Source organism: Eutrigla gurnardus (assembly GCF_963514095.1).
Source record: "Eutrigla gurnardus genome assembly, chromosome: 12".
Lineage (NCBI taxonomy): Eukaryota > Metazoa > Chordata > Actinopteri > Perciformes > Triglidae > Eutrigla > Eutrigla gurnardus.
In genome coordinates, this window is record NC_139926.1 from 15,505,235 (window position 1) to 15,532,846 (window position 27,612).

Genomic DNA, 27,612 nt, shown 5'->3' on the forward strand with positions numbered 1-27,612 from the left:
CACAACACCCCAACACCCCACTCCAAGCCCAGTGGCATCTATATAAAATGCTTCCTTACAAAATGCTGCTCCACCCTTCTCTTTAAACATTAAACGCTGCACAACAGCGAGACCACAGGAACTAAAAGGCCGTGTTTCTCTGCTGTTTACTAGCCTGAGGCATACCGCATCCCTCTCATTCACATCTGGGCCCACAACCATCTACCAATGAGAGAGGGACCAAATGATATCACCAATGTTTCATCACGTATAGCACCTTTTTCAGAAGTTTGTTTTCAAACAACATGAAAACCATTGAAAAAAAGTCAGACAAGTTGTGTTATTTCTTAAATGTATGGTGAAATCTTAATAATCCAAATATCAAAAACGTTTTTGTATATGACAAAACAATAAAGGGAAATTTAAACTTATTCTGCAAACTGAATCTATTGGTAATGGGCATTTCACAAATATTTAAGGATCATTGTTTTTTGGCTAAAATAAGAAATCAAACAATATAAACAAAAGCACAGACTCTGGGGGCAAAATGGAAATAAAGAAATCCCAGACCATGATCCCACCAGTAGATGTCAGCCTTGCCAAAGCAAGCCATCAGAGGAAGATGCACATAATGCCAAGGCAGTGGATTCACCAGTTCAGCACAGCTACATGGAAACTTCAGAAACCCATCTGCTTCAAATGTGCACCAGTTTGGACCACAATCATGTTATATAATCATATGCATTTCATAATACCTGCACATTAACAGAAGGGAATTTCAGTTTTTCTGTGCTGAATTTAACCTTTAACATTATTGTATGGCCACTTGCAATGTTGAAGCAAATTCCAGTACAAATCCAAGGTCTGATTACTCACATCCAGTTTATGCTACCTCTACCTGCATTCTTATATCATATTATTTTATAGACTAGATAGATAATAGATTATTCTGATATAATAATAATTATAATGATCATTATTATTATTATTATTATTATTATTAGTTGTAGTAGTAGTACTAGTAGTCGTCGTCGTAGAAGTAGTATTAGTATTACGTCAGTATTTGTTGAGCAAGTGTGATCTAAAGTCTTTAGATGTCTTTAGACTAAAGACAATGATAATGTAATAACATTAATTTAGTAATGTGTCAGCGATCACTGGCCATAGTCTGAAACGCGCATGCGCAAAGTAGAGCAGCCACTACGCCAGCTCAGCTGACAACAGCAGCACCTCGGCAGCCAGAAGATGATGGCAGACGCTGGAAGTATCGAAGAAGTCGCTGTGATCGGAAACACCGACATCACTTCAACAGAATCCGAGAACAACCTCAGAAACACGGTCATGTATTTTCTTACTTCGTGTTACTCTACGACAGACATTTTTGGAGTTTGAAAGCCTGTGTTTCAGTTGCTAAAACTTTCCAAACAGGCCTAACGCAACTTTACTGTTAGCTAAGTGGCTTTTAAGTTAGTGACATCAAGCAAGGGAGACGTTTCCGGTCACCTCTTTAAAAAAAAAAAAAAAAAAAAAAAGCTGTTGCCATGTTTAGAACTTCAAAGCTAATTTGACTAGCTTGCTAGCTCTGCACGGCTTCGTCAAACTTCCAAAGTGAGCTGAAGTTGCATTTGCTAGCAGCTGTTCGAAGCTACTTTGTAAACTCCTGGTGTTAGCTTGCTAGCTAGCGAGTCTGAAGGCGAAGTCTAAAGTTTACGGTAACGTCCTCTATGTGTTCTGCAAGTCCAGGCTTAATTGCCGTGGTTTCTAGTGAGGACAATTTACGGATACATCATGGTGGTAGCATTGCCTTGCCTTGTCTTGTGACCTGCACAAGCCTGTCATAACCCCATGCAAACAAGCCTGCTAACTTTACAGTAAGTTGTAAAACAGCGGTCCGTCTGGTTGCCTGCGTGTCAGTATGTTCAACAGAATACAATACAACTTTATTGTCAGTGGAGAGTTGTCTCTTTTGTAGACACTCTCTTACCCTGCACACACCTATCTGGTATCATTTTTTAATACTCCCTCATGTATTTGGTTCTTTCCATCGACTTATTGTCTTTTTCCCCCCTCACACTCATGTATTGCTTTTTCTTATCTGTGTAGATGGTGGAAAGTGGGACAGCTCTGTTGAGAAAAATGGAGATCAATGTGGCTGAGGTGGAGAAGAGAACGGGGAAGAACACGGTTAACATGCAGGAAATGTATACTGTCTACCTCATAGAAACACGGTAGGTCATACACTGGAGTGTGAGGGTTTTGCTGCTGCTGTTTAGTGTTTCAGCATAAGCTGAAATGTGGAAACAAGAAGATTGGAGTGGGACCACTTAGTGCCACACTTCATCAATATTAAAGGCACAGAGGACATATTATTTGCTTTGTCTTGCAGAATGTTATTTCCTAGTGTTGTTAGAGTAATTAAATCAAAGACTTCCTCAAAGGGATGCACTTTAGCAACCTCAAACAGGGCTCTGAATATCTGGGTATATTATTGTTTGATTCGATTGTAATGCTACTGGTGCTGTCGTTTGATTACTGAAAGAGAAATTTGCCTTTTGCGCATATTTAAGCTTGCCTAAACAAAACAACATCAAAGAGCAGAATTGCTTGTGCTGATTATTTCACTGCCTTGTCAGACCCCCGACTCTCCTAAAATGATTTGTCTTCATTACTTGGCGATTCAGCTGGCATTAGGGAGTCCTCTAAATTAGGGAGTTTTTCTCCATAGGTGCTAAATATTTTAAAAGATAATCATAATGCCTTTGTCTACTCAGAAAAATGCCACCAGCAAAGTCAACGTTGGATAAAATATGTTGCTCATCCTATGTCTCAAGTTGCTTTGAACAAAAGCAGTAGCTCAGATGTCCGACCACTTCTACGATAATGCCTAATGACAATACGGTGTATTCCCCTCCTCTTGTCTGCAGGCCAGCTGAAACTGTTCCAGAGGGGGGTACGCCTGCCACACCTGACACTTTATGGAGACGCTACAGTGAGTTTGAGTTGCTCAGAACATACCTCCTGGTCACCTACCCCTACATCATAATCCCTCCACTACCAGAGAAAAGGGTGAGTGATGCTGACTGTTGGTGGAAGGACTATTTTTTTATGAATTACATGTAATCCAATTGCTTTTTTGCGATAGAACTGTTTCTTCTACTATTGTTTGACATTTATTTAGTCTTTTTATAGTGTACATTTTCTGCCTGGTGGTAGATGGCATACACTCTTATCTTTGCACTTGTTTGCACTGGCTTTTGCCTCTTGTAGGCAGAGTTTGTGTGGCACAAGCTGTCAGCAGACAACCTCGACCCAGACTTTGTTGAGCGACGGAGAGTCGGCCTGGAAAACTTCCTGCTACGTGTCGCATCACATCCTGTCCTTTCCAACGACAAAATCTTCTTCCTCTTTTTGACAGAGGTTAGCACTTTGGCCTCACTCATCATGTTCCACATAACGTTCCATAGAATTCTTCTGCCATACATATGCAGACGTGCACACTCGCACACATTTGCAGTGTAACAGGGATTTCAAACTGACAATATCAGTGTGGCAAAAGAATACACAAGGCTGCATTGGTGGGAGGATACAGACAAAGAAGAAGGAGTATGAAGGGCAAATTTTAGTCAGGAGGGATATCACACTGCAGTGGGAAAATGGAGGCTTTTATTTTGTAGGTGCCCTCTGGGATAACACCGTCTGATGTCCTTAGACAGTGTCTCATTGTTAATATGGAAGTGACTGCTTCCTGAGTTAATATTCCCATGTTTAAAAGTCCTTGCGTGCAGTGTCTTGCCACTTGATACACCTTTAACTGAACTTATGGATTTGTATTTCATCTTTTCCCTGTAGCAGTATGCTCAATCCAGCGCAACCCCTTGTGGTGTTTTTGTTATAGTGCAATTGTCTGCTTGTAAGCCACATTTTTACACAGTGCGGTTGATAATCTTGTCTTTCATGTGTCCTCAGGAGAAAGATTGGAGGGAGGCGGTTTTGGAGACTGGTTTCCAAGACAAGGTATACAGTTATTACTTAATTTCTTTCACACTTTAATTGGATAGTACATGTCTAACCATTTTACAAACATCCATCAAGTTCCTCTGTTGCTGGATTATTGACTGAGAATTCTGTTGTGAAATAACAACAGTTATCTGTTTTTTTTAAATCAAAAACACCCCTTCATAAATTCTCCTGTATAGTCAGTGTGTATAAATCTGTTCCCCACCAGGTTGACTCCAGACTTAAGTCTCTGAGTGCCATGTTCAGAGTCAAGAGCCCTGACGGGTAGGTGTAAAACAGACAAAACGTTAACTTTTCATTGGTTTGCCTATGAAACATTTGACCACAATTCATACAAAGCAGGAAATGGTAGTCTGATATTCTGAGTGAATGAGTAGACTTGATTTAAAATGAATGATCCCTGTAGCACAACAGGTAGTAACGGGTATGATATAGTTTTTCATTAGGAAATCAATGCTGAGCTTTGGTTAAACACTGATGATGACGGTCCGTGTGTTGTGTTCTCCAGCAGATTCACAGCACTGAAACAGTACAGTGATGAACTGAACTCTGTCATCTCTCAGTTACTGAGGGTGCGGGCGGTGAGTTTTGGCATGAAATTTTATTTAATTGTCTGCTTAGGTCTGGTCTGGTTTCTGCTTTTCTTTTTTGCATGCTGTTTTGTTCTGTGAGCATGGCATATTATTTATGAACTAGCACTCATTTTTTATGATTGATTTGATTGTTTTTACTCTAGAAAGTAGCAGACAGGCTGTATGGAGTTTACAAGGTCCACGGTAACTATGGCAGAGTGTTCAGGTGAGAAACATCTGTTCTGTTCTTAATGCATTTCTACATTATTGCAATGATTGAGGCTTTCTTGAATACCATTTTTGGGGCTCTGGTGAGAAATATCTGACGATGATTTGATGTTGGATAAATTGTAGCAATAGCCCATAAAAATAAAGTTGCTCATATGTAGTCCTATGCATAAATGAATAAATAAGTAGACAGTAGCCTGAGCCAGTATGTAGGCCTAAAGTACCTGGCTTTGTTTAGACCGTCTGACTATCGATCTCAGCTGCTTTTCAGCACCCGGGACAGCACACACAGACACACACAAATAACACACACACACACACACCTTCTACACACAACAAATAGTGTTATCCGTCTGAGAATAATTCATGTTGATGAACATGTTGAATATTGATTTGGCCCTTGATTACCATTACCATTTTGCCTAAAAGAAAGAACTACATTTGAGCAAAGTGAAGAATCAGCAAGCCCTGAGTTCACGTTAAAAGATAGTGGTGCATTTACTGTATCCAGATACCTTGGATCTACACGTTTGCGTGTAGAAACATGTAACCATATCGTCATTTTAAATCGGGTTTGAATCAATAAGGACTTTGCCTTTTTTTTCCGTAAGGAAACGGAGGTACACTTCTACATGTGAATGTCAGTTTTGTGGATAAAATGAAAACAATGCTGTTTACATTCATGAGCTAATGGTAGGTTAAGTTAAGCACGCCTGAAATGTTGTGTGTCTCCAGTGAGTGGAGTGCTATCGAAAAAGAGATGGGAGACGGACTACAGAGTGCTGGCCACCACATGGACACGTAAGTAGACTAAAGATGCACTTCAACTGGCCCACCCTCTCCCACTGTACCTTAAACTGTAGCTGACACTGAAATGTGCTTTGTGACTCTTGCCCAGGTATGCTGCCTCAATAGATGATATTCTGGAAGAAGAAGAGCACTATGCAGACCAACTGAAAGAATACCTTTTCTACACTGACGCTGTCAGGTAAGTGTTGTTTATGTTTGAAAGAGAGAGACCGATCTATACCAGGCCAAACAACAAGCTGTCATTTAGTATTAGTTTATTTAGCTAATGTTCTTAAGCACACCTTGTTACCATTTGGTTTGAAGAGATGGATTGAATTGGAGCATCAGTATATTGACTTTTCCACCCTCCATATTGCTCTTTATTTTTTTGAGTTTCCGTAGGCTGAAAGACTCGGACACTCACCAGTTGTGCTTCTGCCTCATGTTGCTGTTGTTTTTCTATTCAAAACGAAGCGGCATGCAGCAGCGCTTATGCAAACGCTTCACAGCATATGTAAATCATCTTTCAGCAGATAATTTAATGCAGACCTGTAGTTGTCAACAAGCACTGGTGTTAGGTCTCCCTTATCGGATGGAGATGTGTTATGTGTTGATTATTTGTGCTTGTGGTGGTAACATAACTTCTGTTGTAATTTTCAGTATCACATTTTTGGGTTTTCATCACATTTTCAAACATATGTAAATGTCTGTGTGTTTGTGAATTAAGGTCAGTATGTAGGAAACATGAGTTGATCCAGTATGAAGTGGAGACGGTTGCTCAGGACCTCATCCATAAGAAACAACAGAAAGAAGAGCTGGCTACTGGGGTAAAGCATACACTCTCTGAGTGACGAGCGATATAAAATTCAAAGAATTAGGCATATATTTAAAAAAATATGTTTTGGTGATCTGATTTGATGAAAACAAAAGTGAATCAATGAATGTGTCTGTGTGTCTGTGCGCAGACAGTCCGTGTCTTTTCTCTGAAGGGGATGACCAGTAAGCTGTTCGGCCAAGAAAGCCAGGAGCAGAAGGAGAGCAGGCTGGCAGCTCTGGACCAGAGTATCCAGGAGGGAGAGGAAACACTCAAAGAGAAGAACACAGAGTGCCAGTAAGCTCAACACCAATTTATCAATTCACCTTTTTCACCTCTTTGACTCTTTGTCTTGGATGTCTGTTCCTCTCACTTTTTTTCCTGGAAATTCAGTAAATCGTCTCTTTGTTTGGTCTTAATTTGGATAATGAATTTCCACCCAGTGTTGTGCACGAAACAATGTTTTATTGAAACCTTTACCACTAATTTAATGAACATGAGTGCTGTTAACTCTCGGGACAGTTAATGACGCTCGCACACTTTGTGTTGGGCATGAAGCAGCAGAGACATCCTGTCTCTTTATAGCATTTGTGTGTCACGTGTTCTGTGCTTGATGTTCTTAATGTGCATGTGTTTTGAGACTAGTTTAACACGGCAGTCATTGTCAATGAAGATCGTGTCATTTGATCGTCATTTGTAAGTAAATTATATAGAGGTAAAGTGACAGTATAATGAGTCATAACCTTAACCCTAGTGTGTAGAAGTCTTAAGGCCATTGGTAGGAAGCGGTCCTGAGCCTGGTGGTGCTGGACTGGAAGCTGAAATGACGTCACAGTATCCCAGTTTAAAAGAAGAAAAAAAAAAATGGAAGGAATGAACGTGAACTAGTTAATTTTTTAGGACTTAGAACTGTGAACTATGAGCTTAACTACCACATTGTTTGTTCCTCTTCCTCTAGCATTACTTCTGATTCCCCTCCACCCCCCTTCTATTACACACAAAATGACTGACAGCATGTGTCTTTGTTTGTCATTGTGCCTTCAGGGAGTTTGTGCGAACAGCCTGGGAGGACATTGAACGTTTTAAGGAACAGAAGGATAGAGATTTGCGTGAAGCTCTAATCAGCTATGCCATTATGCAAATCAGCATGTGTAAGAAGGTATGGGGCTCTTTTTCCACAATGTGTTTGTTCTTGTTTACTTCAAAATGCCAGCAGGTCTGCTCCCAATCTGTTTTTTTTTAAAACAACTTTTATTTTTGCTGTTGATCTCTCAAAAATGTCCTTGTTCTCTGTCACTCAGGGAATCCAGGTGTGGTCCAACGCTAAGGAGTGTTTCAACAAAATGTGAGCCACTTTCCAGCCAATCTCTGTTGCACCAGAAAAACGGTCAATCAGATTCAGAGTGGGACCATCAGCCAGTCTGTCAAACTGCATTCTTAGGGAGACGGCCAATACTGCCCTCATTTTGTTTGCCTCTTTCTCTCTCTCTCACACACACACACGCACATTTAGTTAGAAAAAGCTTCCAAGTCCATAATTTACTGATTCCGTGCCTTTTAAATAAGTGTCTTAACTGTACCATTCTCATGGCGTTCTCCTGATGTCACTTTCATACTGCAGGTGATCTAAATTGTCAAAACTTTTCCCCTCCTCTGTTGCACAGCTGGTAGCACCAAGAGGACAAACCTGCCCTAACAATGCATCATAGTTGCACACAGTTGTAGAATGGTTGTGCAATGTTTACCTCTTACCCTGTAAATACGGTGAACGTCGTCATGAAAAGCTGCACATTTCGAGTTCCCTCCGTAGAGAGTAATAGAGTTTTGTGCCTTTCCACATTTTACTTTTCGAGATTATACTCTCTAAGACAATATTTTAAAAGGAAGCAGATTGGGGAAAAGATTTGACAACATCAGGCTTGTTTGGTGTTATTTTGACACTTTTCAACACATAAATTGTGTCTCCACTAAATGATTTGACTTTTACTTTGATAATTAGTCGCCTATACTAAAATCTGGGAAGTCAGGGATTCAGTCTGAGAATCGGATGTATTTCTAGAAGAATACTTCTTCTTCTCAGCCTCCAATAAGAAATGTCATTGTAGTTCATAAAATGGCAACCCAAAACAAGAAATCAGTTTGTAAGACAAACAAACATGGACCATATACACATTCACTTCCTTTTCTGAAATATGTTTCGTACGCTTCAAGTTTTTATGCTGTTTTTGATTGATAGCCGACCAAAGTGCTGATGTCTAAGTACGAGTCTGTATAGTACAGATCACAGGTGAGGGGTTGACAAGCTTGGGTTTGTGTTGTATTTGCTAGAGATTTTTGTTTTTGTTCAGAGCCAAATGCTAAGTGCCATGGGTGAGATACAGTCATGGCCTCGGTCTCTTGGCTCCAATAAAGCCACTTTCTTTTCTTGAACTCCTTACTGGAGGCTTTTCCCCCCTGAGGACTGAAACATGGTGCCCTCACACACACGGCCTGATCTAAAAGCAACACACTTACAGATCAGTAGTTGAGCCTTTTTCTTTGCTGTCGAGCTTTATAGCCTTAATTGGAACCTTGGTTTTGTAGAACAGAGGCGGGGCAAAAGAGAAGTTTGTCAACCTGTCTCACCCCTTCCTCTGATGTTAAGTTATTGCACTAAATATTAAGACATGAGTTCCCAGCATGCCTCAGGTTCATGTTTATGAAAGAATACTGACCAAATAGCGGGAACCTTTTTATACAGATATGCTGGATCCTCAAATTCTATACAAACACAATACTTCCTTAATATGACATCCATCGGAGGAGGAAAATATTGGTGCAAAATAGACGTGTAAAGTTGTACAGAGATTATTTCCCATCTGCTAACCCTACCCTTTCAGAATAAATAATCAATTTACTGAAATAATCCTAAATTGAAGCTTTATGTATGTTTTTATAATAAATGTGTTCGTTAAGAGATTGTTTTTATGTCTATGTAATCACCAAGACACTAATAAACATGTCCTTTTTAAACTGTTTTCATTGCATTTTATTGCATGTAATGTACAAATTAAAAGGTGATATGTGACACGTCAGTCTTCACGCTGTTCACAGATTACATGCGCGAGGAAGCCTGTTGCGTTTCACGTGTGGAACTTGGTCATGTGGTATTTTGTTTGCCTTCGTGGCTAAACTGTTCAAGAAGCTGGCTTTTAATGAGCACATTCTAAAGACCAGACTTGTAAAACAACATTTTTTTCCACGTTGTATGAATTGGTGCGTTGGTGCCTGTCAAGTCCTATCATGCACGAATTATGAAATCATTCACGTTCGGTATTCCTTTTTTGTTTCATTTTCTACAACAGTTTTCTCCATTCAGCGTTTATGATGAATAATGTGAATCTATACATAACGATATAGAAATATAGGAACAACCTGATGGAAATTCTCCCTACAGTGATTTGATTAGTTATCTTAACTTTTAAACAATGGCCTTTTAATTACATACAGCTAGACACAGACTTGAAGCTTTTAATGTGGATTGGATTAAATATCTCATAGAGAAATTCAGGCTGGAGGCGTGAAGTGTGAAATGACGACTGAATGGCGCCACCTGGCGACTAATCCTATTAAAAGCATCACAATTTGGCACAGAGACGAGTTAAAGTGGTAATGAGAAGGACAGGAGCCCGAGGAAAAGGAAAGAAACACAGATCCACCTACTGGTTGGTTTCTATGAGGTCATGTGTGGTTTTTCACAAATGGAAACCTAACATTAATTTCACATTAAAAGCAAACCAAAGCCTTACATTTCCAAAGCCCAGTAATTCAGTGTACTGAAACGTGATATTCTAATAAAACCAAGTAAATCATAGACTTATGAGGCTGTATGAAAGTCACAGACACCCTAAAGCATGTGGTAATGGTGATGGGGAGGATCTTTCATAGATAGGATGAATGGATGGATCTAGGGCCCGTTATTAAAATGAAAGGGACACAATTACCTCCGGATTAAGGGAATTTGAAGTTACAAACCCGCAGCCGCATCTCACTGAAGGGGAACAGCTCCACTGTTGCTCTCGGTAAAAGCACGAATGGAAGAATGTGTTTTATATGCAGTTCCTGGACCAGTTTCATCGCGTTGATATAAAGACGATTTGGCCATCGCATCAGAATGGTGAAAACTCTACTGGTGAGTGTGGAAGCGATGTCTTCATAGCACCACACACACACACACACACACACACACACACACACACACACACACACACACACACACACACTCACACAGCCTTTCTGTCCGCCCGTGGAAGAAGAGACACGCCCACCTTAATAAAGACCGGACCTTCTCTCTTCCAATCCACACAAAAGGAGAGGACGACAGATCCGCGGCGGCGCGCACTGAGACGAGCATCTGAGCACCTTGGAGACGCCACGGGTTTTTTTGATCTGACGCGCGAGAACGCACCGGCACACCGACACACCGACACACGCCCTCCCGGTCCACCTGAAACCTCCGAGCCGGTTGATTGTCCCGTTTGAAGGCAGAGAGAAGGGAGTCTGAGCACCGGTTCAATCGCAGCCAGAACACCGTGTTCCCATGATGTCATACCTGTGGATTCTGCTATTAGGAAGCCTGCTGGCTGCAAGCGCCAAGGCACAAGGTAATGATTTAATTTACAATTAATTTAGTCCAGATTTCAGCTGCATGCACCCACATCAGATATCTATCTATCTATCTATCTATCTATCTATCTATCTATCTATCTATCTATCTATCTATCTATCTATCTATCTATCTATCTATCTATCTATCTGTCTATCTGTCTGTCGGTCTGTCTGTCAGTTGCTCATCTTCATCCTATACCACCCCCCCAGTCTCACCTATATCTTCCTCTCCTGTCTGCCAGTCTGCCTCATTACTCATCCGTAGCCTACTTGTGCGCGCGCGTGTGCGTGCGTGCGCGGGTGCAAATTGCCAGTGTCTTTTGCCAGCCTGTCTGCCTCCCTGTCGGCATGTCAATTCGTTTCACCTTTAGCTGCAATCTGCTTGTTTTCAGCTGCTCTGACTGAATGACTAAACGCGCCCTCGCTGTGACTGCTCGTGGCTCTGCAGCCCAGACACGACCAGTGAAATAGGTGTGTCGTGTAATGTGCCCATCGTTTTTGGGGGGGAAATTAGTTTTGGCCCACATGGGGTGTGGTGAGCCCCATTGTGCTTATATAAGCATTTCCCCTCCTTTTTTTCTGTCTTTCTACCACAATGTTTATCTCTTAATATGATTCCTGTCACTTATTCAAGTCTCTTGTCCCTATATCTTCATTAATTGCTTTCTTCTACTTCAGCTGCCTCCCCAACACACACACACACACACACACACACACACACACACACACACACACACACACACACACACACACACACACACACACACACATGCAACGATTTCAGATTGTTTTAAAGAAGCAATGAAACTCAGAGGGAGAGAAAGGAGGCATTGAGAAAAAAAGCAAGACACTGTGAAAGATGGAGGAGAAACTAGGGGATGTTTTGGATAAAGACAACACAGAAATGTTATATAGCCAATTAAGAGGGAAAGCAGAAGGATTCACAAGGAAGTAGTGAGTGAGATTGTGAGAGCAACAGTTTGCCGCGTCGTCATTATGCAAACAAACATTTCAGTTGAATGTGATCCGGGGTAATCTCACTCTACCGGTTCACTTTTTATTAGTGGACAAACCACTAAAGAGGAACTGGTCCACACACACACACACACACACACACACACACACACACACACACACACACACACACACACACACACACACACACACACACACACACACACACACACACACACATACACACACACACACACACACACACACACACACACACTTTCTCTTTCCCCCACACATTTTTTTTTATAAAACCTAATGGATGCTGGTGTACTGTGACACAGGAAAACCCCATGGGAGTGTTTGTTAGCTTGCATGCAAGTGGTTCATATTTTCAGCAAAAAAAAAAAAAAAAGTCAGTTGGTTCGGTCAGTCGGTTCGGTCAGTCGCATGTGTGTACATCATGCACGGTGTGTGTGAGCTATAGAAGTAAAAGATAGGGAGTGTCTCGGTAACTAGATCCAGCTCCAGCTGTAGACAACACCCAACGACACAACTGCTTTCAGCGCCTTCCTTCTCCCACAGGGTCGTTGGTATCTGTGTGTGTGTGTGTGTGTGTGTGTGTGTGTGTGTGTGTGTGTGTGGTGGGTGTGGAGTATAACTTTAATGTACAGAACATGTGGGAGTATGGGAGTATTAATGTGTGTATGAGTCAGTTCTGAAACACACGTGAGAGGCAGATGAAAGCAGAAAGAGCAGTGTGATGTGTGCCAGGTGTACAGTGTGTGTGTGTGTGTGTATTTTTCAGTTATCCACCAAAAGAATGATTTATGTGCTGGTAGTTGAGGGTGTAAACACGGACAAGTCTGCACACACACACACACACACGCGCACACACACACACACACACACACACACACACACACACACACACACACACACACACACACACACACACACACACACACTTCCCCTCTCTCTGCTCCGATGGGGGCAGATTCAAGGTGTGCATGATGAGGGTAAACACAGCACTTTCTGTCCTAATAACACACAATGAGCCGTACCTGACAGAACAATGCTTTGTGGTGCTGTTGTATCACGTGACACACACACACACACACACACACACAGTTTCTGGTGTACTGTTTCGGGGCAAGGCTTGGTTAATGGTGTTTATACACACAATATTAGTCATTCAACTGCAGACAGGAGATCTCACGACAGGAACCAAAAAAAAAAAAAAAATCAGAAAATGAAGTTCTTCTCCCTTCGTCGTTGATAACATGACAAAGAGATCATCATCATCACGCTCCCGTTTATGGAATGGACTGCGTGTTACATAACTAAAAGTGCGACTTTTTTTTTTTCGGTAATGTCTTATGTCATTTCCAAAACAAAGGATGTTGGAAATGAAAAGGTGAGACGTGTTATCAGGTGCCAAGGTAAACGCTTTCATCAGTGGCACCTGCATCAAGCATCACTGCCGCCCCAAGCCTTCGCTCAAGTCAGTGGAGCACGATGTGTAACACTTCACCGTCTTTGCTTTCTATTGGCTGTTAGTCGCTCACGAACATGATTCAACTTGATGAGTATGCTTGCTGATTCATGTGTATTACCTTTAAGTCTCGATCCGAGCCACATTTCCCATGAACCCTGTTGCCAGGAACAACGTTTGTCGAAAGCTCGCGCGGCCCGTTTTATTTTAGTATCCCATGGGATATCAGCGTCCTGCTCGCTGGAACTTAGAGAACAGGGAAAGTAATGCATTGTAAGGGGTGTCTCCCGCTACCAGCACCTCTAAAGATAACATTTGTTGAATTCAAACAAAAAACCCTGATGATTTGTGGTCTTACTCGGGGTTATATGCTGGACTATTTCCTGAACTGGAACTCAAGTAGCCAAGAAATAGTCTGGCACATAGCAAGATCTAAAACGTTAATCAGTGAGCTTAAGAGGTTACCTTTGGATGGAAACAAACTGTATGTTTAATATAGAGTATGTGGCGGAGCTGTTGTATTCCCTTAGATCAAACTATCAATCCATCAAGCCTCGTTTTGTAAAAGAACACAATGTTACAACTGCCAGGATGATGTTTTCCCACATGTGTAAACTGGTTTGACTTAAGAGTCTTCCTCTGGGGACCATCTTTCTTTTTTTTTTTTTTTTTGCATTTTAACACTGCACATGCTGTACAGTCTCATACAATAGCGTGCAGCCATGTCAGAGACACACAGATGACTCATCAGCCTCGAGGGGAAAGCAGTGGCAGAGAAACAAAGAGAGTTAAGAGTTTGGGAGAAGAGGAAAGGGGGGAGTTCATCTTAAAGAGAGCAAAAGAAGAAAGGACAGCGAGGTTTGGATGTGCAACAATTTGTTTCACTGCTGCGCTAACAGAAAACAGGACACTGCTTAGTCAAAGTGTGAGAGTCTATGTGAGCACACGTGTGTGTGTGTGTGTGTGTGTGTGTGTGTGTGTGTGTGTGTGTGTGTGTGTGTGTGAGAACATGCAGTTTTCTTGTATGTTTGGACCAAAAGGGGAGGAGAATGTGTTTTTATGAGTTTTGTAGGCACATGCGTGTGCACGTGTGCATGTGCGTGTGTGCATATGCATGTGTGAGGCGGGGAAGGGGGAGGGAGTGTGTGTGTGTGTGTGTGTGTGTGTGTGTGGGGGGGGGGGGGGGGGGGTGTATTGGAGCGTGTTTATAATGGAGGTAGTTAGAAGAGGAAGTGGCAAACTGATAGATGGGAACAGAATGTTCTACGGAGTGGCAACAGAAAGAGAGAGATTGCATTTGGGGGCAGTCAGTCACACACACACACACACACACACACACACACACACACACATATATCACATCACATTACGTTACATGAGAGCCGCCTACCTCATGCGCATGTGCATGTAGGCACAATGGCATGAAAAAGTGTGCCCAGTCAGTTCCATGTAAGTGAAAACATTTAAACAAACACACTCGTGCACTGACAGAGATATCGTCCATTGATAAGTGGAATGGCGTGCCACGTTACATCTATGATGAATACAGTGATTTCCATGGAAGTCAGGAAGATAACTAACCGAGCGCCCACACACACGCACACACACACACACACACACACACACACACACACACACACACACGCACACACACACACACACACACACTCCTGTTCGTTCAGCTGGGAATGCTGTCTGATTCTTCAGAAACCATTAGCCACCAGCCGATTATTGTTTATCTACATACAGTGACATTCACTGGAGGAGCGGGGATCATGAGAAACAAGGAGCGCCCGGTTGTATTGCTTTTAGTGACCGTGCATCTGTGCATGTTTCACATTCATGTTTCTGTGCTTGTGTTGTGTGTGTGTGTGTGTGTGTGTGTGTGTGTGTGAAGGGAGCCGGGGTGTCACCGGCACCGCACAGCTCCTGAGAATTTACGGCGTGATGGAAATACTTCAGTTGTGTTCTTGCCGCCCCGCTTAAGGCTTCACTGACTCTGATACAATCTCACTTGGCACACACAGCAATCCTTGATTTGGAAAAACTCACTCGGCAACGAGAAGAGATGAGGATTTGTTTTCTGAGAGCATATTAAGGAAGAGATGTGTCTTATTGCTTTCTGATATGACTCAATTTTCATTTCCTAGCCTTCTCGTCGTGTTTTGGCAACCGTCCTGCCTTCTTGAACGTTTCTTTTCCACTTTTCGACCCATTCTAAAAAAACGATTTGTCAGCAGAAAGCACAGCATCATACACTCATACCTCCCTTCTAGTTCGTCATATCGCTGAATTAATGGTTGGTACTTGTGTTTGACTGCCCCCTTGAATCAGCAGAGCAAGGAATGCTCAAGTCGGAGCGCAGTTTTGCTGTTTCAGCTTCTCGCGTGCAACAGGGGAATCTCACAGCACCGGCTCAAACACACACAAACGTCCTGCTCATCCCACCCACGCGATGACATGACGCGAGCCTTGTGTTTTCTCATTAGTACAGAGTCTATGGCGAGGTCCAGCCCTGCATGATGTGGAGACAGGTGGGATGTGATGGATGCGTCTGTCGTCGGCGTTGTGGCCCGAGCGTTTCACATCGGTGACCCATCAGAGCCGGGCGTGGCTCCGTGTGCCGGGTTGTGATAGTCGTGTTGGAGAATGTGTTGAGTCCACAACAGCGTAACGACCACTCAGATAGATCATTTTAATGGTTTTAAAACATAACAGATGGTTAAAGGCATGTATTTGATTACCAATGGCTCTACTAATCACTACCAGACTAACGTTCCCTCGGTTTAAGGCTCGATTTCTAATATTTCCAATTAATTGTGGATGAACAGTAGAGGGCATGAAATGATACGGTCAACTTTATAGATGTTGTGTTGCCTTCAAAGGCAGGAGAAACTCCCTTTGAGGTATTGAGACAGACTTTCTTCTTTTCAAAAGGAAAATGATAGTTGCACAGTTGTCAGTTCTGTGATGTGTTTACTGAAGCACTGGGATCACAGGACAGTTCTTTATTTTCCCCACATTTTCAATTTGATATGTCCCAGTAGTCATTACGTCACTGGATTTGTGCTCTTTTGTTCATTACTCTATTACTGTCTGTCTGTGTAGATGATGCAGCCCCAACAGAGGAGGCAGCAGCTCCTGCAACCCCAGTCCCTGAAGCAGACACGTCGCCAGAGGTCAACAAAGAGCCCCCCACCGAGGAGGAAACCGAGCATACAGCCGAGGTGAAGAATAAAAATACTTTTCTTGGCTTTGCTTGCATTTAAAAAGAAAAATCCACAGCTCAAAGCAATCACTTTTGCAGTTCAATCACAGCTCCCGCTGTCTGCATGTTTCCCAAGTGTCCTTGAGAAAGACAATGAACCCCTTCACACCAGTCCACTAATGCTTAGGATGAGTTAAATGCAGCACTCACATGTCATGAATGTACCTGTATGTGTGTGTGTGTATGTGACTTGTGGAATAAAGTTTAAGTTTTGGAAACAGATACCTAAACGTTAACATAATTGCAGGTCAGAATAATAATTGGTTGAATAATGTAAAGGCAAATATAGTTGAAAAAGGTATTTTTTACATAGGGGTTACTGTGACATTGCAGACTTTCTTGTCTTTAGACAAACTCTTATCTTGCGTAGCCAAGAGCACAACACATCGATCAACCCTGTCCAGTTCTGGGTTGCCTGATTTGTCCTATGTTTCTGAGTAACAGTGTCTCTGTGCGACCTGCGTCAAGAAAATCTAGTTTTAAATCCGCAGGCAGTTTTTTGATAACCTAGCTGAGACGTATCAAATGGCAAAAAAAAAAAAAAAAAAAGGTGTCACATTAGTTCTTGGTTTTTTATGAAGCTCAATTTTACGGGCTTGAAATGTAATGATAGCTCTTTGTTTCTGCTATTTTAAGACAGATTTTCTTTTTATTTCAGAAAAGATCCCGTTTGCAAATCACTTGTTCTTAAAATAAGACAGAGGTGGTGAACCACTCACAAATAAATTGACATAATCCCAAAACCCCCAACCAGAGATATTTTTTTCTGGATCATTGTGGAAATTTAAGATGTATTTCTTGTGCTGAAATATAGGAAATAGCACCAACGGAGCCTGAGCATGACCATGCTGACCATGAAGCCGGGGCCGATGAACCAGTGACTCCTGCGGCTGAAGAGGTAGAACCAGAGACTCCTGCACACGTCGACGAAGAAGCAGTGACTCCTGCAGCCGAAGAGGTAGAACCAGAGACTCCTGCTCACGTCGATGAAGAAGCAGTGACTCCTGCAGCTGAAGAGGTAGAACCAGAGACTCCTGCACACATCGACGAAGAAGCAGTGACTCCTGCACACGACGTCGAGGAAGCAGTGACTCCTGCTGACGACGTCGAAGAGGCAGTGTCTCCTGCACATGTGGACACAGAACCAGTGACTCCTGCTGAGGAAGACACAAAACCAGTAACACCTGCTGACGAAGACACAAAACCAGTAACTCCTGCTGACGAAGACGCAGAGGCGGAAGCAGATGCAATAACAACACAAGGTGATTAACAAGTGTTGAAATATGCAAATATGCACACTGACAGTGAAATACAGTGAAATTGATGTTTTTCTCTCCTGTCCAGGGCCTGCAGCTGATCCAGAGGTTAAGGATCCAAAGGATGAGGAACCAACAGTTCACGAAGAGGAAGCTACATCTAACACTGGTGCAACAGCTCAGGAGGAGGTCAGTGTTAGAAAGTCTTAAACAACATTGAACTCTGCACTGACAAATATGTCTTCTTAGTAATGCATGGAGCCACCATGCTGATGTATGCATGTATTTCCATAGGGTGGATCTGAGGCCACATCAGCAGTGGATCCATCTGCAACAGATAATGAGGAAAAAGCAACTAAGCCTGTTGCTGCTGATGAACCACCAACAAAACCAGCTGTTGATGAAGAAATAGTGGAGGCCCACGTCCCAACAAGTAAGAATAATATACAAGAGTGTGCAAGATATGCATCAGAAAATCTCTGGTGTATATCTGGTACACACACTCTTGTATGGGAAAGAAGGCAAAAAAATGATCCTGTGGCACTGATACTCTTCAACTCATGACTTGAAGTGCTAACTTAGCGTGTGTGTCCTTTACATTGGAACACTATAATATATATATATTTATCTCAAGTGAACGCAGGTAAAAATTTTCATTTATTTAATTTTATGTTGTGTGTCTTTATCTGAACGAGGAGCACTTTATATAAAACAAGGAGAGCTGTAATGTATGGTTTTAGTAAATGATGGGCTATTTTCCACCCTTAGTCCCTGTGCATGTAGGGAGAATAATAAAATAAATTCTTCTCTCCTTTGTCTTTGGAACCATTTCCAAAGCCACAATGAACCTCAACCTTTCTGGAGCCAAATGGTCTTCCAGCTTAACAAATTACCGAGGCACACCACGAATAATTACTTATGACTCAGAAGCTCTTTTCTTTGTGAACAGGCACTTTGGGAAAGCACAATTAAGCTTGATTATTTCAGTAACTACAGTAACATTGAATGCGAGTGGAAAACAGCTTCAAAATCACTGAACAGTATTAGTAGTCGTGTTTGACCATTTTTGTAGCTCCTCTCTTTACGGATTGTGTTTGAGTTGACTGAAAGTCTATCTTTCCATCAAACTCTGAACCTACAATATGTCAAAGCATATTGCATCTCCACTGTGCCACGATTTGACCCCAGGAATACCCATGAGATTATGGTTGTTATGATAATTTTGTGTCATCGGCCATTTAAAAACATGAACATGTCCTGCTTTCTTGAGCTATCGTGTATCATTTTGCTGTAACTCCCTACTTTCCCGAACAAATGAATGCAAAACAGATGTGCTTTTCTACTAAAAAAGTACAAATCACTCAAAAGGTTATGAGGTGTGATGTTGGCCCACACAAGTTAAGGGTGGTATGTTTAAGCACGGAAACCTCAAAGTGTTAGCCTATATTATTTAACATCAGTATTAATGGTATTATTTTTCTGCATTCTTTCTCTGCTTCTTTTAGCCTTTTCGTTTCTCAATCGGCCTCGTTGTTTGTCCTTACCTGCTTTATAGCAGGACATCCTCCTTTCCGTCCATTAGTAAAAATAATTGTATGTTTGGCCGGTCATTATCTCCTTTCTTGGTCATGCTAACCACAAAGAAATGGGATGCTGTTGAGTGTTAAGGAAATTGTTGGCCGGGGGGAAGTCTGCAAAGGCAAAGTGAGGTGTAAAAACAAAAGGAGAGTGAAAAAGGGAGACTCAAGGAGGCCGAGTAGAAAGGAGAAGGAGGTGAAGTTAATGGAAAGGCCGGAGAAGTATAAAAGAAGAAAGCAGGCTCAGCTAGATAGGATTAGAGTAGAAGTTGGCTCAAAATAGGGTTTTGTTACGCAAAATTCATGTGTGATAAATGGTGCTTCACAATGAGAGTGCAATTCTTACTCACTATGATTTAATGGCAGGGATTTCTAGGTGAAAGAATAAGTCACTGGATAATTATTCCCCTGAGGTTCGTCCTTCCCCGGCCTGAGACGCGTTGTATAAGTAATCAGGGTTTTTCCCTCAACGAATGTAGAGACAGGGTAAGGTATCACTCCTGACAGATTATATCCTTTAATCTGAGTCAACACTAGTTCACAAGATCACTGTCCCGCCCTCGGAGCAGCTAGTGTTTCAGAGTCCTAATTGAGAACACCTCTGCAGGGTCTATAGGGGCCGCGAGGGACCGAAGTGGACGTTATGGCCGATGGCGTCGTTGAATAGTTCAACATGCAACCATGTAGTATAGTGTGTTAAAGACATGTTTTCGGTGAACATCTGGAAGATGTCCCTCTTGGGTGGGACGATGAAACAGGAATTTCCCTACTGGGAAAGATATTGCACTTCTGTCAACATTAATATCTATTAATTTTTTTTGATTGCAGGATTAAATTTGGGAGTTGCTCGTTCAGGAGGGAATGCAGCTGACAAACCAGGTAAGGGTCACGGCGGAGCCAGTAACCAAAGAGTATGTAGGGCCAAAACACGCTTTTTTAATCACTCTGCATGCAGCTTGAAACGATGTGGAACAGTAAAATTAACCCTGCGGTGACTGGATGGTACATCTTCTCTCAAATGGAGGGTTTCATATGTTAGTTAAACTTCCTGTTTACAAACAGGAAATGGATGGGACATTTGACAATATATGTCATTTCTTTGTGAATGCTGAAATGAGTGACGTAATAAACGTGAGCATTACGTAGGATTACAACAGTCATCACTCTTTAAACAGGATTGACCTTATTTGAGCAATGCAGCTTTGTAAACCCATAGATATTTGTCCACTGAGCTAAAAGAGAATTATCTCACCATTCAGCATTTTCTAACTCTGAGATGTTCCTGCCTTTGTGACAGCTTTTAGACATTCTTCTTGTGGTGCCTATATACTGCGGGAATGCTGTTCCCTCTGTTCCCATGACTAAAGAATGACTGACTTGTTTTACCTCCTGGGTCGAAAAATTTCAACCACCAGCTGTAGAGCAATTTCACAGCGGCACTTTAACGCAGATGTTCTTGAGGCATTCACCCTTTATCACCTATCTGAAAGCTGATTCATCTATTTCTTGATAATCATTCTAAACCTGGGAAAGGAACACTCTGCTATTAGCGGCTTTGTCAAGTCGAAGCAGGTAGAGGGCAGCTGTGGCGTCACAGGCGTATACAGACAAGAACAGGGTAGTTTTGCATATGGAAACGGACAAAAAGATCAGTGAGAAAGACGGCGTCTCTCCCTCGGATATGTTATCTCTCTGATATTATCATTTAAGGTGAGTGTACAGAAGGGACATTGAAGAGGGTTTTTTTTGTCATTACCACATTTAAACTTAATATGATAACGTGTTTCCACTTCCTCCTCCTTTACTAACGTGTCTCTCTTCATTTCTCTCTTTAGCAACGTTTGCTGAAGCCACAGGAGAAGGTAAGACTTTTGTTGCGTGTGTTTATGGTCAAAATATATTTAAAACACAACAAAATAATCACATCGCGCCATCTTCAGTCAACATGGCACAAAGACCCAGACAGATACGTTTCCGTTGCTTCCGTGTGGGTAGTCGTGACAACGGCAGTAAAACACACAGGATGCTACTGGCGATACAAACAGGATACAAGACTCAGCAGAAAAGGCCTCTCCCCTATTGTTTTAGTTTGAAACTGGTTTCAGTAAGAGGATTCGCCTTGAAATCACAAATGTAGTCACACATGTGCTAATTCTGAGCACCGTCCCTGATTCACCAAACAAATACATTATGACAGGTCCATGATGTCCCTGTGTAAATAACCCATTCCACATTCAGGGGGATGTTAAGGGTGAAACTCCCAGTTCCATGTGGCTAACTGTATTTCTGTGTTCTCTGTCTAATCAACAGACACACCTGAAGCCAAAGGTGAGTCATTTTATTCTCTTTTTTTTTGTTTTGAATACAAAACCCACCCAGCCATGCACTGCCCCAAACAATCCTGCAGCATAAGCATTTTCCCCTATTGCCTTGTGTTATGCAAAAAGCCCTGAGCAGGTGTGTTGCCGTCGTAGCAGCCGCAGGAACATTTAAACAGAAAATGGTTTAATAAAACTTTGAACTTCAATAATTTCTTTGTATGTTTAATGAATCACAAATCCAGGCGTAGGAGGCAAATGGTGTTTGTTGTACTTTCACTTGACAGAATTGAGCAAAGTGACTGAAAGGTTTGAGTCACCGGTGCTGATGGATTAACACTGAGGAAGGGCTGGTGATGCTTAGAGATACGGATGAATGAGTTTCATCATAGTCACACCTCGCCCTGATTTTAATTAATCTGTTCAGGTACTAAAAGTCAGGGATCAGTCCATCGATCACATTGTATCAGTAAGACTTGAAGCTATATTGACTATCTCTGCTTTTTTTCTCTCTGTGACCTCTGACCTCAGCGTAGCAGCATACAGTAATATGATAGGGGTTGTGGCTGCTGACCACACACAGTTCCCATAGATTTGTGTTTCCATAATGCATCTGGTCTGTCAGTGTATCTCCATATGTACATTGTGTGTGTGTGTGTGTGTGTGTGTGTGTGTGTGTGTGTGTGTGTGTGTGTGTGTGTGTGTGTGTGTGTGTGTGTGTGTGTGTGCAGCCTTTTTACAATAGAGTAGCTGGTGTGTGTTCTTCGAGTATCTGTGTCTACATGCCTTTACTTACTTGCTGACTCACCGCCTTTTAATCGTTTCATGGTGTTCTTCCACGTTAATTTCACTGACTCATTCCCCCCTTTTTTTAATTTACCTCGAGTCACACGAGTTCCCTGACTCATGCCACTCCCTTGTTGTTCTCCCCTTTTCGCCTTGTTTATCATTGGATTTAATGTGCTATTTCATTGAACTTAAGTCGTTGACTCACCCATCACACCTCAGCATAGTTTCTCCCCTCCAGTCTCTCTATTGCCACTTCAGCATATCCTGCCAGTATCGCTGTGTTTTGACAATAAAGATCTAGGTTTAGGGGAAGAGACACAATGATTTTTTTACATTATAAAATCCCTTCTGCCAAGAAACAAAACTACATTACATACAAACTGAGTATACAATAAAGGCAGTGTTTTTAAGGCACATGAATAAGGATTCATACATCAAAAATTCATCATGACATTTTGGGTTTCAGGCTTGCATTCGTGTGCCTTTAACAGGCTATGACACAGCTTGAAACTATTCAGATCGGTGTTGTCATAGTAACTGGGTTACAGGTGCAGAGACATGCTGTCACTGTAAATGCTTTTTGGGGTCTAAATTGGCGGGTAGGCGTGTGAAATGGGATCAGAACATGCTGCGACAGGATGATGCATGCTCTCTCACGCAGGCACACATTATGTCAAGTCATTGAGCCTCACTGCTGAATTGTCATTCATTATTTCAACTGCCAAATGGCACCCAGTCAAGTCAGCGCAGTCCCATTTATATAACAAACATGCTCTAATGAATATGTTTAGATGTTCTCAAATGATACTGACAAAATTGACATTTGCAGCTCTGACGGGTGTCATTTATCGTTTTTGTGTGTTTGTTTCCTACAGAGGCCAGCTCTGGCTCTGTAGCAGCCATCCTGAGTGTCATCGCTGTGGCTGTAGTGGGAGCAATCGCTGGATACTTCACCTATCAGAAGAAGAAACTGTGCTTCAAAAACAGACAGGGTAATTATCTTCTATCTGCATTTTGAGATTTTGTTGTGCAAGAGGGGTGAGTGTGTGACGTTCAGTCTGAATATCACATCTGTAGGGCCAGCAGCCTTACTTTGAGACATAGCAGACTCAGCTGTATCCCTTATAGAGTGTTGTCGATGACCGTCAACTCACACACATCCTGCATGCCAATACTGCTGATTCAGCAAAACTGCAATTTACAGTCAACATGAGCAATAGGGCATTCAGCTTAAGCAATGTATGACAAAAGTCAGATAGGTACATCGGAATAATTGTTATACTGTGACTATTAAGAGCTATTTATCAAATATTCAACACACATTTTTTAATACATTTAGTATTTATCAATATGACTCTCCCTCACCAATAGAGAGTAAGGCTTGTAAATAGCCTAGAAACTGGTCCCTGGGTGCTTTCACCGTCATACTTAAGTTGGACAGTGAACTAATTGCTTGTCAAATATAAACTGCCATGTGATGACTTGCCTGCTTCAATTTGTCTTTCTGCATTTCTGTGTCTGACTTTATCGATCTCTGTAAACAGAAGCAGATCCAGAAGCTGCGCGCAAAGCTGATGCAGAAGAGGCTCAGTCAGATCCCCAGGGTAGGAAACCGACAGACACACACACACACACACACAAAACCATTTTCTCAATCTCAAAGACACACCTTAGAAGCATTAAACTCATTACAAACATGTCAGAGCTCCAACTGTTGTACACGATTCAAATTAAGGTGTATTATTTTCTCTCAAATTCTCCCACAGAGTTCAAACTCATATAATACTCTTTTCCTTTTCCTTTTTGCAGTCCTAAGCAACCTGCTGAACTCCTCCTAGACCAGCAATGATCACATGACTGCTTGGACCAACTACCGGCAAGCAAAGTGGCAAATCTCACTGTTAAGCTCTATCTTCTGTAGAGCTAAATTACTGTGAGGCCCCAGAGTAGGGCGCTGTGTGTTTGCGTGTGTGTTTGCGTGTGAGTGTGTGTGTGTTTGTGTGTGTGTGTGTGTGTGTGTGTGTGTGTGTGTGTGTGTGTGTGTGTGTGTGTGTGAGTGTGCATATGTGGGGGGTAAAATATGAGGGTTTTATGAAATAGTTGCAACAAAGGAATAGGTTAAAATGATTGGACGAATGTTCTGCTTGAGTGGACGTTTTAGAGATTTGATCTCAAATTAGCAATGAAATGGCTAAATTATAGAAGTACCTGTTTTTATTTCATTTGTATGGCTACTATCCAGTTCTAGTAATTCAGTGTGAATATAAACCAGTGACAGTTATTGATGTTGTAGATGTTTAACTTTGTACTGAATTTTTAAAAGTGGATTTTTTTTTTTAAAGATTTGATAATTGTCTGTTTGAGCCACACATATGATCCTGAAAGTCCACTGGCAAAAGCCATTAGTGTCAAAGATTTTATTTAATTTTCTAATTGTCTGCAGTACAAATGCAGGATAGATGAATAACAGGGGGCTTCAACAACTAGAACTACCATTGTATTTCCTGGATTCTGGTGAGAATAATAGTTTAGGGTATTAGTCCTAGGATTCTGGGGATGCTGTTTCATGGTCCGATGTGTGTTAATTGGGCCAGTGATGTCACTGTATGTGCGTGTGTTTGTGTCTTTTTTGTGGGGAGGGGGTTGGTGGAGGGGCTTATTAGTTTTAAATCCTGTCGGGTGACTACCACTTTTCCTCAATTACTTCAATACATTAGAGTGGAAGAGTGAAAATCTTGCAAAGAAAAGTCAAAATTGACTCATTGCAGCATATTCAATTGTTTGACAATGACATTTAATAATGAATTGAACTCTCATCCAGCCCTGTTTCTGTCAATAACAGAATGCTCACCTTGACATAGACAAAATTCAAAAGAGATATGTAGTAATGTATTAGACATTGTTCTGATGTAGTGTGTCAGTCTAGTGGTGATGCAGTAATTTGTCCTCTATAGTGCCTTTCACTGACACACCCTGGCTTGACGAATCTACAGACACACAGGGAAGAGAGCTGGCACAGCACCAGTGAAAGCAGGCAAAACAGTAGTTGAATGTATCAAAATTGACTAGACAATTGAGGAATGTATGAGCTTAATGATCATTAATGATAATTAATAATCATTCTGGTAAGTGAAAAGCCTCACTTTGTACTGCTTATGTGAAACCGTTACATCGTCGTAGCAGCTTTGGTATCTGTTCACAGTTTGGCTGTTTGCCGTTTTATTTCCAGTCCTTTTCCTTTTTACTAATATTGCATTATAAACTCATTTACCAGCCTCACATTTCAGTGGGGGAAAGTATGAACATAGTGTGTCTCTTTATTTGAGCAAGCCAGATGCTGTCAGTGTTTTTTTTATCATTCATATTTCCACCTTACAAACACCATTCGCCTGTGATTTATATACATTTTACATTTAGCAGTGGTTCATTGTTATAAAATGCCTCAGAAGCAGCTGCTACTGCATTTAAAAAAAAAAACCCCCAGCAATTTCTTTTGTTTTTTCCTGTGGCTGTAGCACAAACAATATTAACTTCTGAATGTCTTTTTGTTGCCTTGCAGTTTTGTACTTGCTCTGCTCCCTTTAAACTTTGAAATATGGTTATAGAGGTTTGCAGTTCATATAAAATGTGTTACTTGTAAAGCACCATATAGCTGCAATACAGGACAGAGACTGTTGCTAACAGCCTAGCCTCAAGATGAGAAATATTAATAGTCTGTGATGTCACATATCGATTAATCCTACTGTGTTACTAACTGCGGGCTGGACGCCGGATCAAAGCTCTGTATGAAATGCCTTTTTATCCTGTAGTCTGTGATTGAGTTTCTCTGGACACGTTGGAAGTGGATCGTGGGTCTGAAATCTCTTACTGCATCTGCTATAATGACATGGAGTGACAATGCACACTAAATTCAGTACAAGCTTTCAGATATAGCCACTGATGCCTTCAAAACAAAACATCCACCTTTTTAACACAGTACTTTCTACACTCCGATAAATCCAATAGGATCCAACAAAACCATCCAGCTGTCTCGCAGAGCACATTCTCCAACCTTAACAGCGACTGATTTGATGCAAAGGAGACCGAAGCAACAATACATCCCGAAAAATGGCACAAGGAATGCTTGTATTTTAAGCATTATAGTCCACTCTACAAGTAGTCACGTTCCTTAAACACAAACTACTGGAGCATAGCATCCAAACCAGAATGTAAAGCCAAGGAAATCGTAGACTCATTGGTTCCTGAAGTGCACTTCCCAGATAATGCTAAGGCATCGATCGTGGCACCGACCAGTCCTGCCTTATACCGCCTCTTGAATACCCCAGAGAGGAAAGCAAAGAACAATGTCATTAACAAAAAAAAAGTAAACGGTGAAACAAGCAGAGATGTTTTGCAGGTGATTTTAATAACAATCTCTATGGGAGAAGCACTTTCCTATCCTGTATGCGTCTTGATTCATTAAACATATTTAGACAATTCACTTTTGATTTAGTCTAGCGATTCTTCCTTTTTATTTAAAATATGCTGTTTTATATTTTGTGTATGATCTGTCTTCATTTTTTTGTCATCTGGCACTTGTATTGTTCTTCTGGAATTGTGTAAATAATGTTTGAGGAGTCAATTAAACAGTTTCCGTGGGAATTGGTGTTTTATTTCCCCGCCTAACATCTTTTGGTGTGTGTGTGTGTGTGTGTGTGTGTGTGTGTGTGCGTGTGACACAGTATGTCAAATAGACTCATCACTGATCTTAAAGAATGATACTTAAATAATGGTATTTGTACAGTTGCGTCATGACCACGGCCATGTTACTGGGTTTCCCCCCGTGTTTCCTTTGTTTCCCTCATGTCCCCAGTCCTCCACCTAGCTGTGTTTCTGAAAACCCTTCCCCTATTTAATGGAAAAACACAAGGTT

At 41.6% G+C, this 27,612-nt stretch overlaps 2 protein-coding genes across 5 annotated transcripts; both read left to right on the plus strand.

The window, feature by feature from the left end:
• Positions 1-1,181: 1,181 nt before the first annotated feature.
• On the plus strand, positions 1,182-9,415 carry LOC311022387 (sorting nexin-4-like). 2 transcript variants are annotated; one of them, XM_084023600.1, is made up of 14 exons: positions 1,182-1,317; positions 2,083-2,207; positions 2,904-3,045; positions 3,247-3,396; positions 3,946-3,993; positions 4,205-4,260; positions 4,505-4,577; positions 4,733-4,794; positions 5,532-5,597; positions 5,695-5,784; positions 6,313-6,412; positions 6,551-6,696; positions 7,444-7,558; positions 7,701-9,415. In XM_084023600.1, the coding sequence occupies exons 1-14, from the start codon at positions 1,225-1,227 to the stop codon at positions 7,746-7,748; spliced, it is 1,314 nt and encodes a 437-aa protein (XP_083879726.1). In that variant the 5' UTR covers positions 1,182-1,224; the 3' UTR covers positions 7,749-9,415. The 2 variants fall into 2 exon arrangements, with proteins under 2 accessions (XP_083879726.1, XP_083879727.1); XM_084023601.1 differs by having other exon boundaries at positions 4,508-4,577.
• A 1,331-nt stretch (positions 9,416-10,746) lies between these two features.
• Positions 10,747-27,341, plus strand: LOC311022389 (uncharacterized protein). Of its 3 annotated transcripts, XM_084023604.1 has the most exons (12): positions 10,747-11,042; positions 16,601-16,719; positions 17,575-17,658; positions 17,779-18,022; positions 18,105-18,205; positions 18,311-18,449; positions 20,422-20,472; positions 21,429-21,455; positions 21,904-21,921; positions 23,576-23,692; positions 24,245-24,304; positions 24,510-27,341. In XM_084023604.1, the coding sequence occupies exons 1-12, from the start codon at positions 10,979-10,981 to the stop codon at positions 24,536-24,538; spliced, it is 1,053 nt and encodes a 350-aa protein (XP_083879730.1). In that variant the 5' UTR covers positions 10,747-10,978; the 3' UTR covers positions 24,539-27,341. The 3 variants fall into 3 exon arrangements, with proteins under 3 accessions (XP_083879730.1, XP_083879729.1, XP_083879731.1); XM_084023603.1 differs by having other exon boundaries at positions 17,575-18,022; XM_084023605.1 differs by lacking the exons at positions 21,904-21,921; positions 24,245-24,304; positions 24,510-27,341 and having other exon boundaries at positions 17,575-18,022; positions 21,429-21,473.
• The last annotated feature ends 271 nt before the right edge of the window (positions 27,342-27,612 follow it).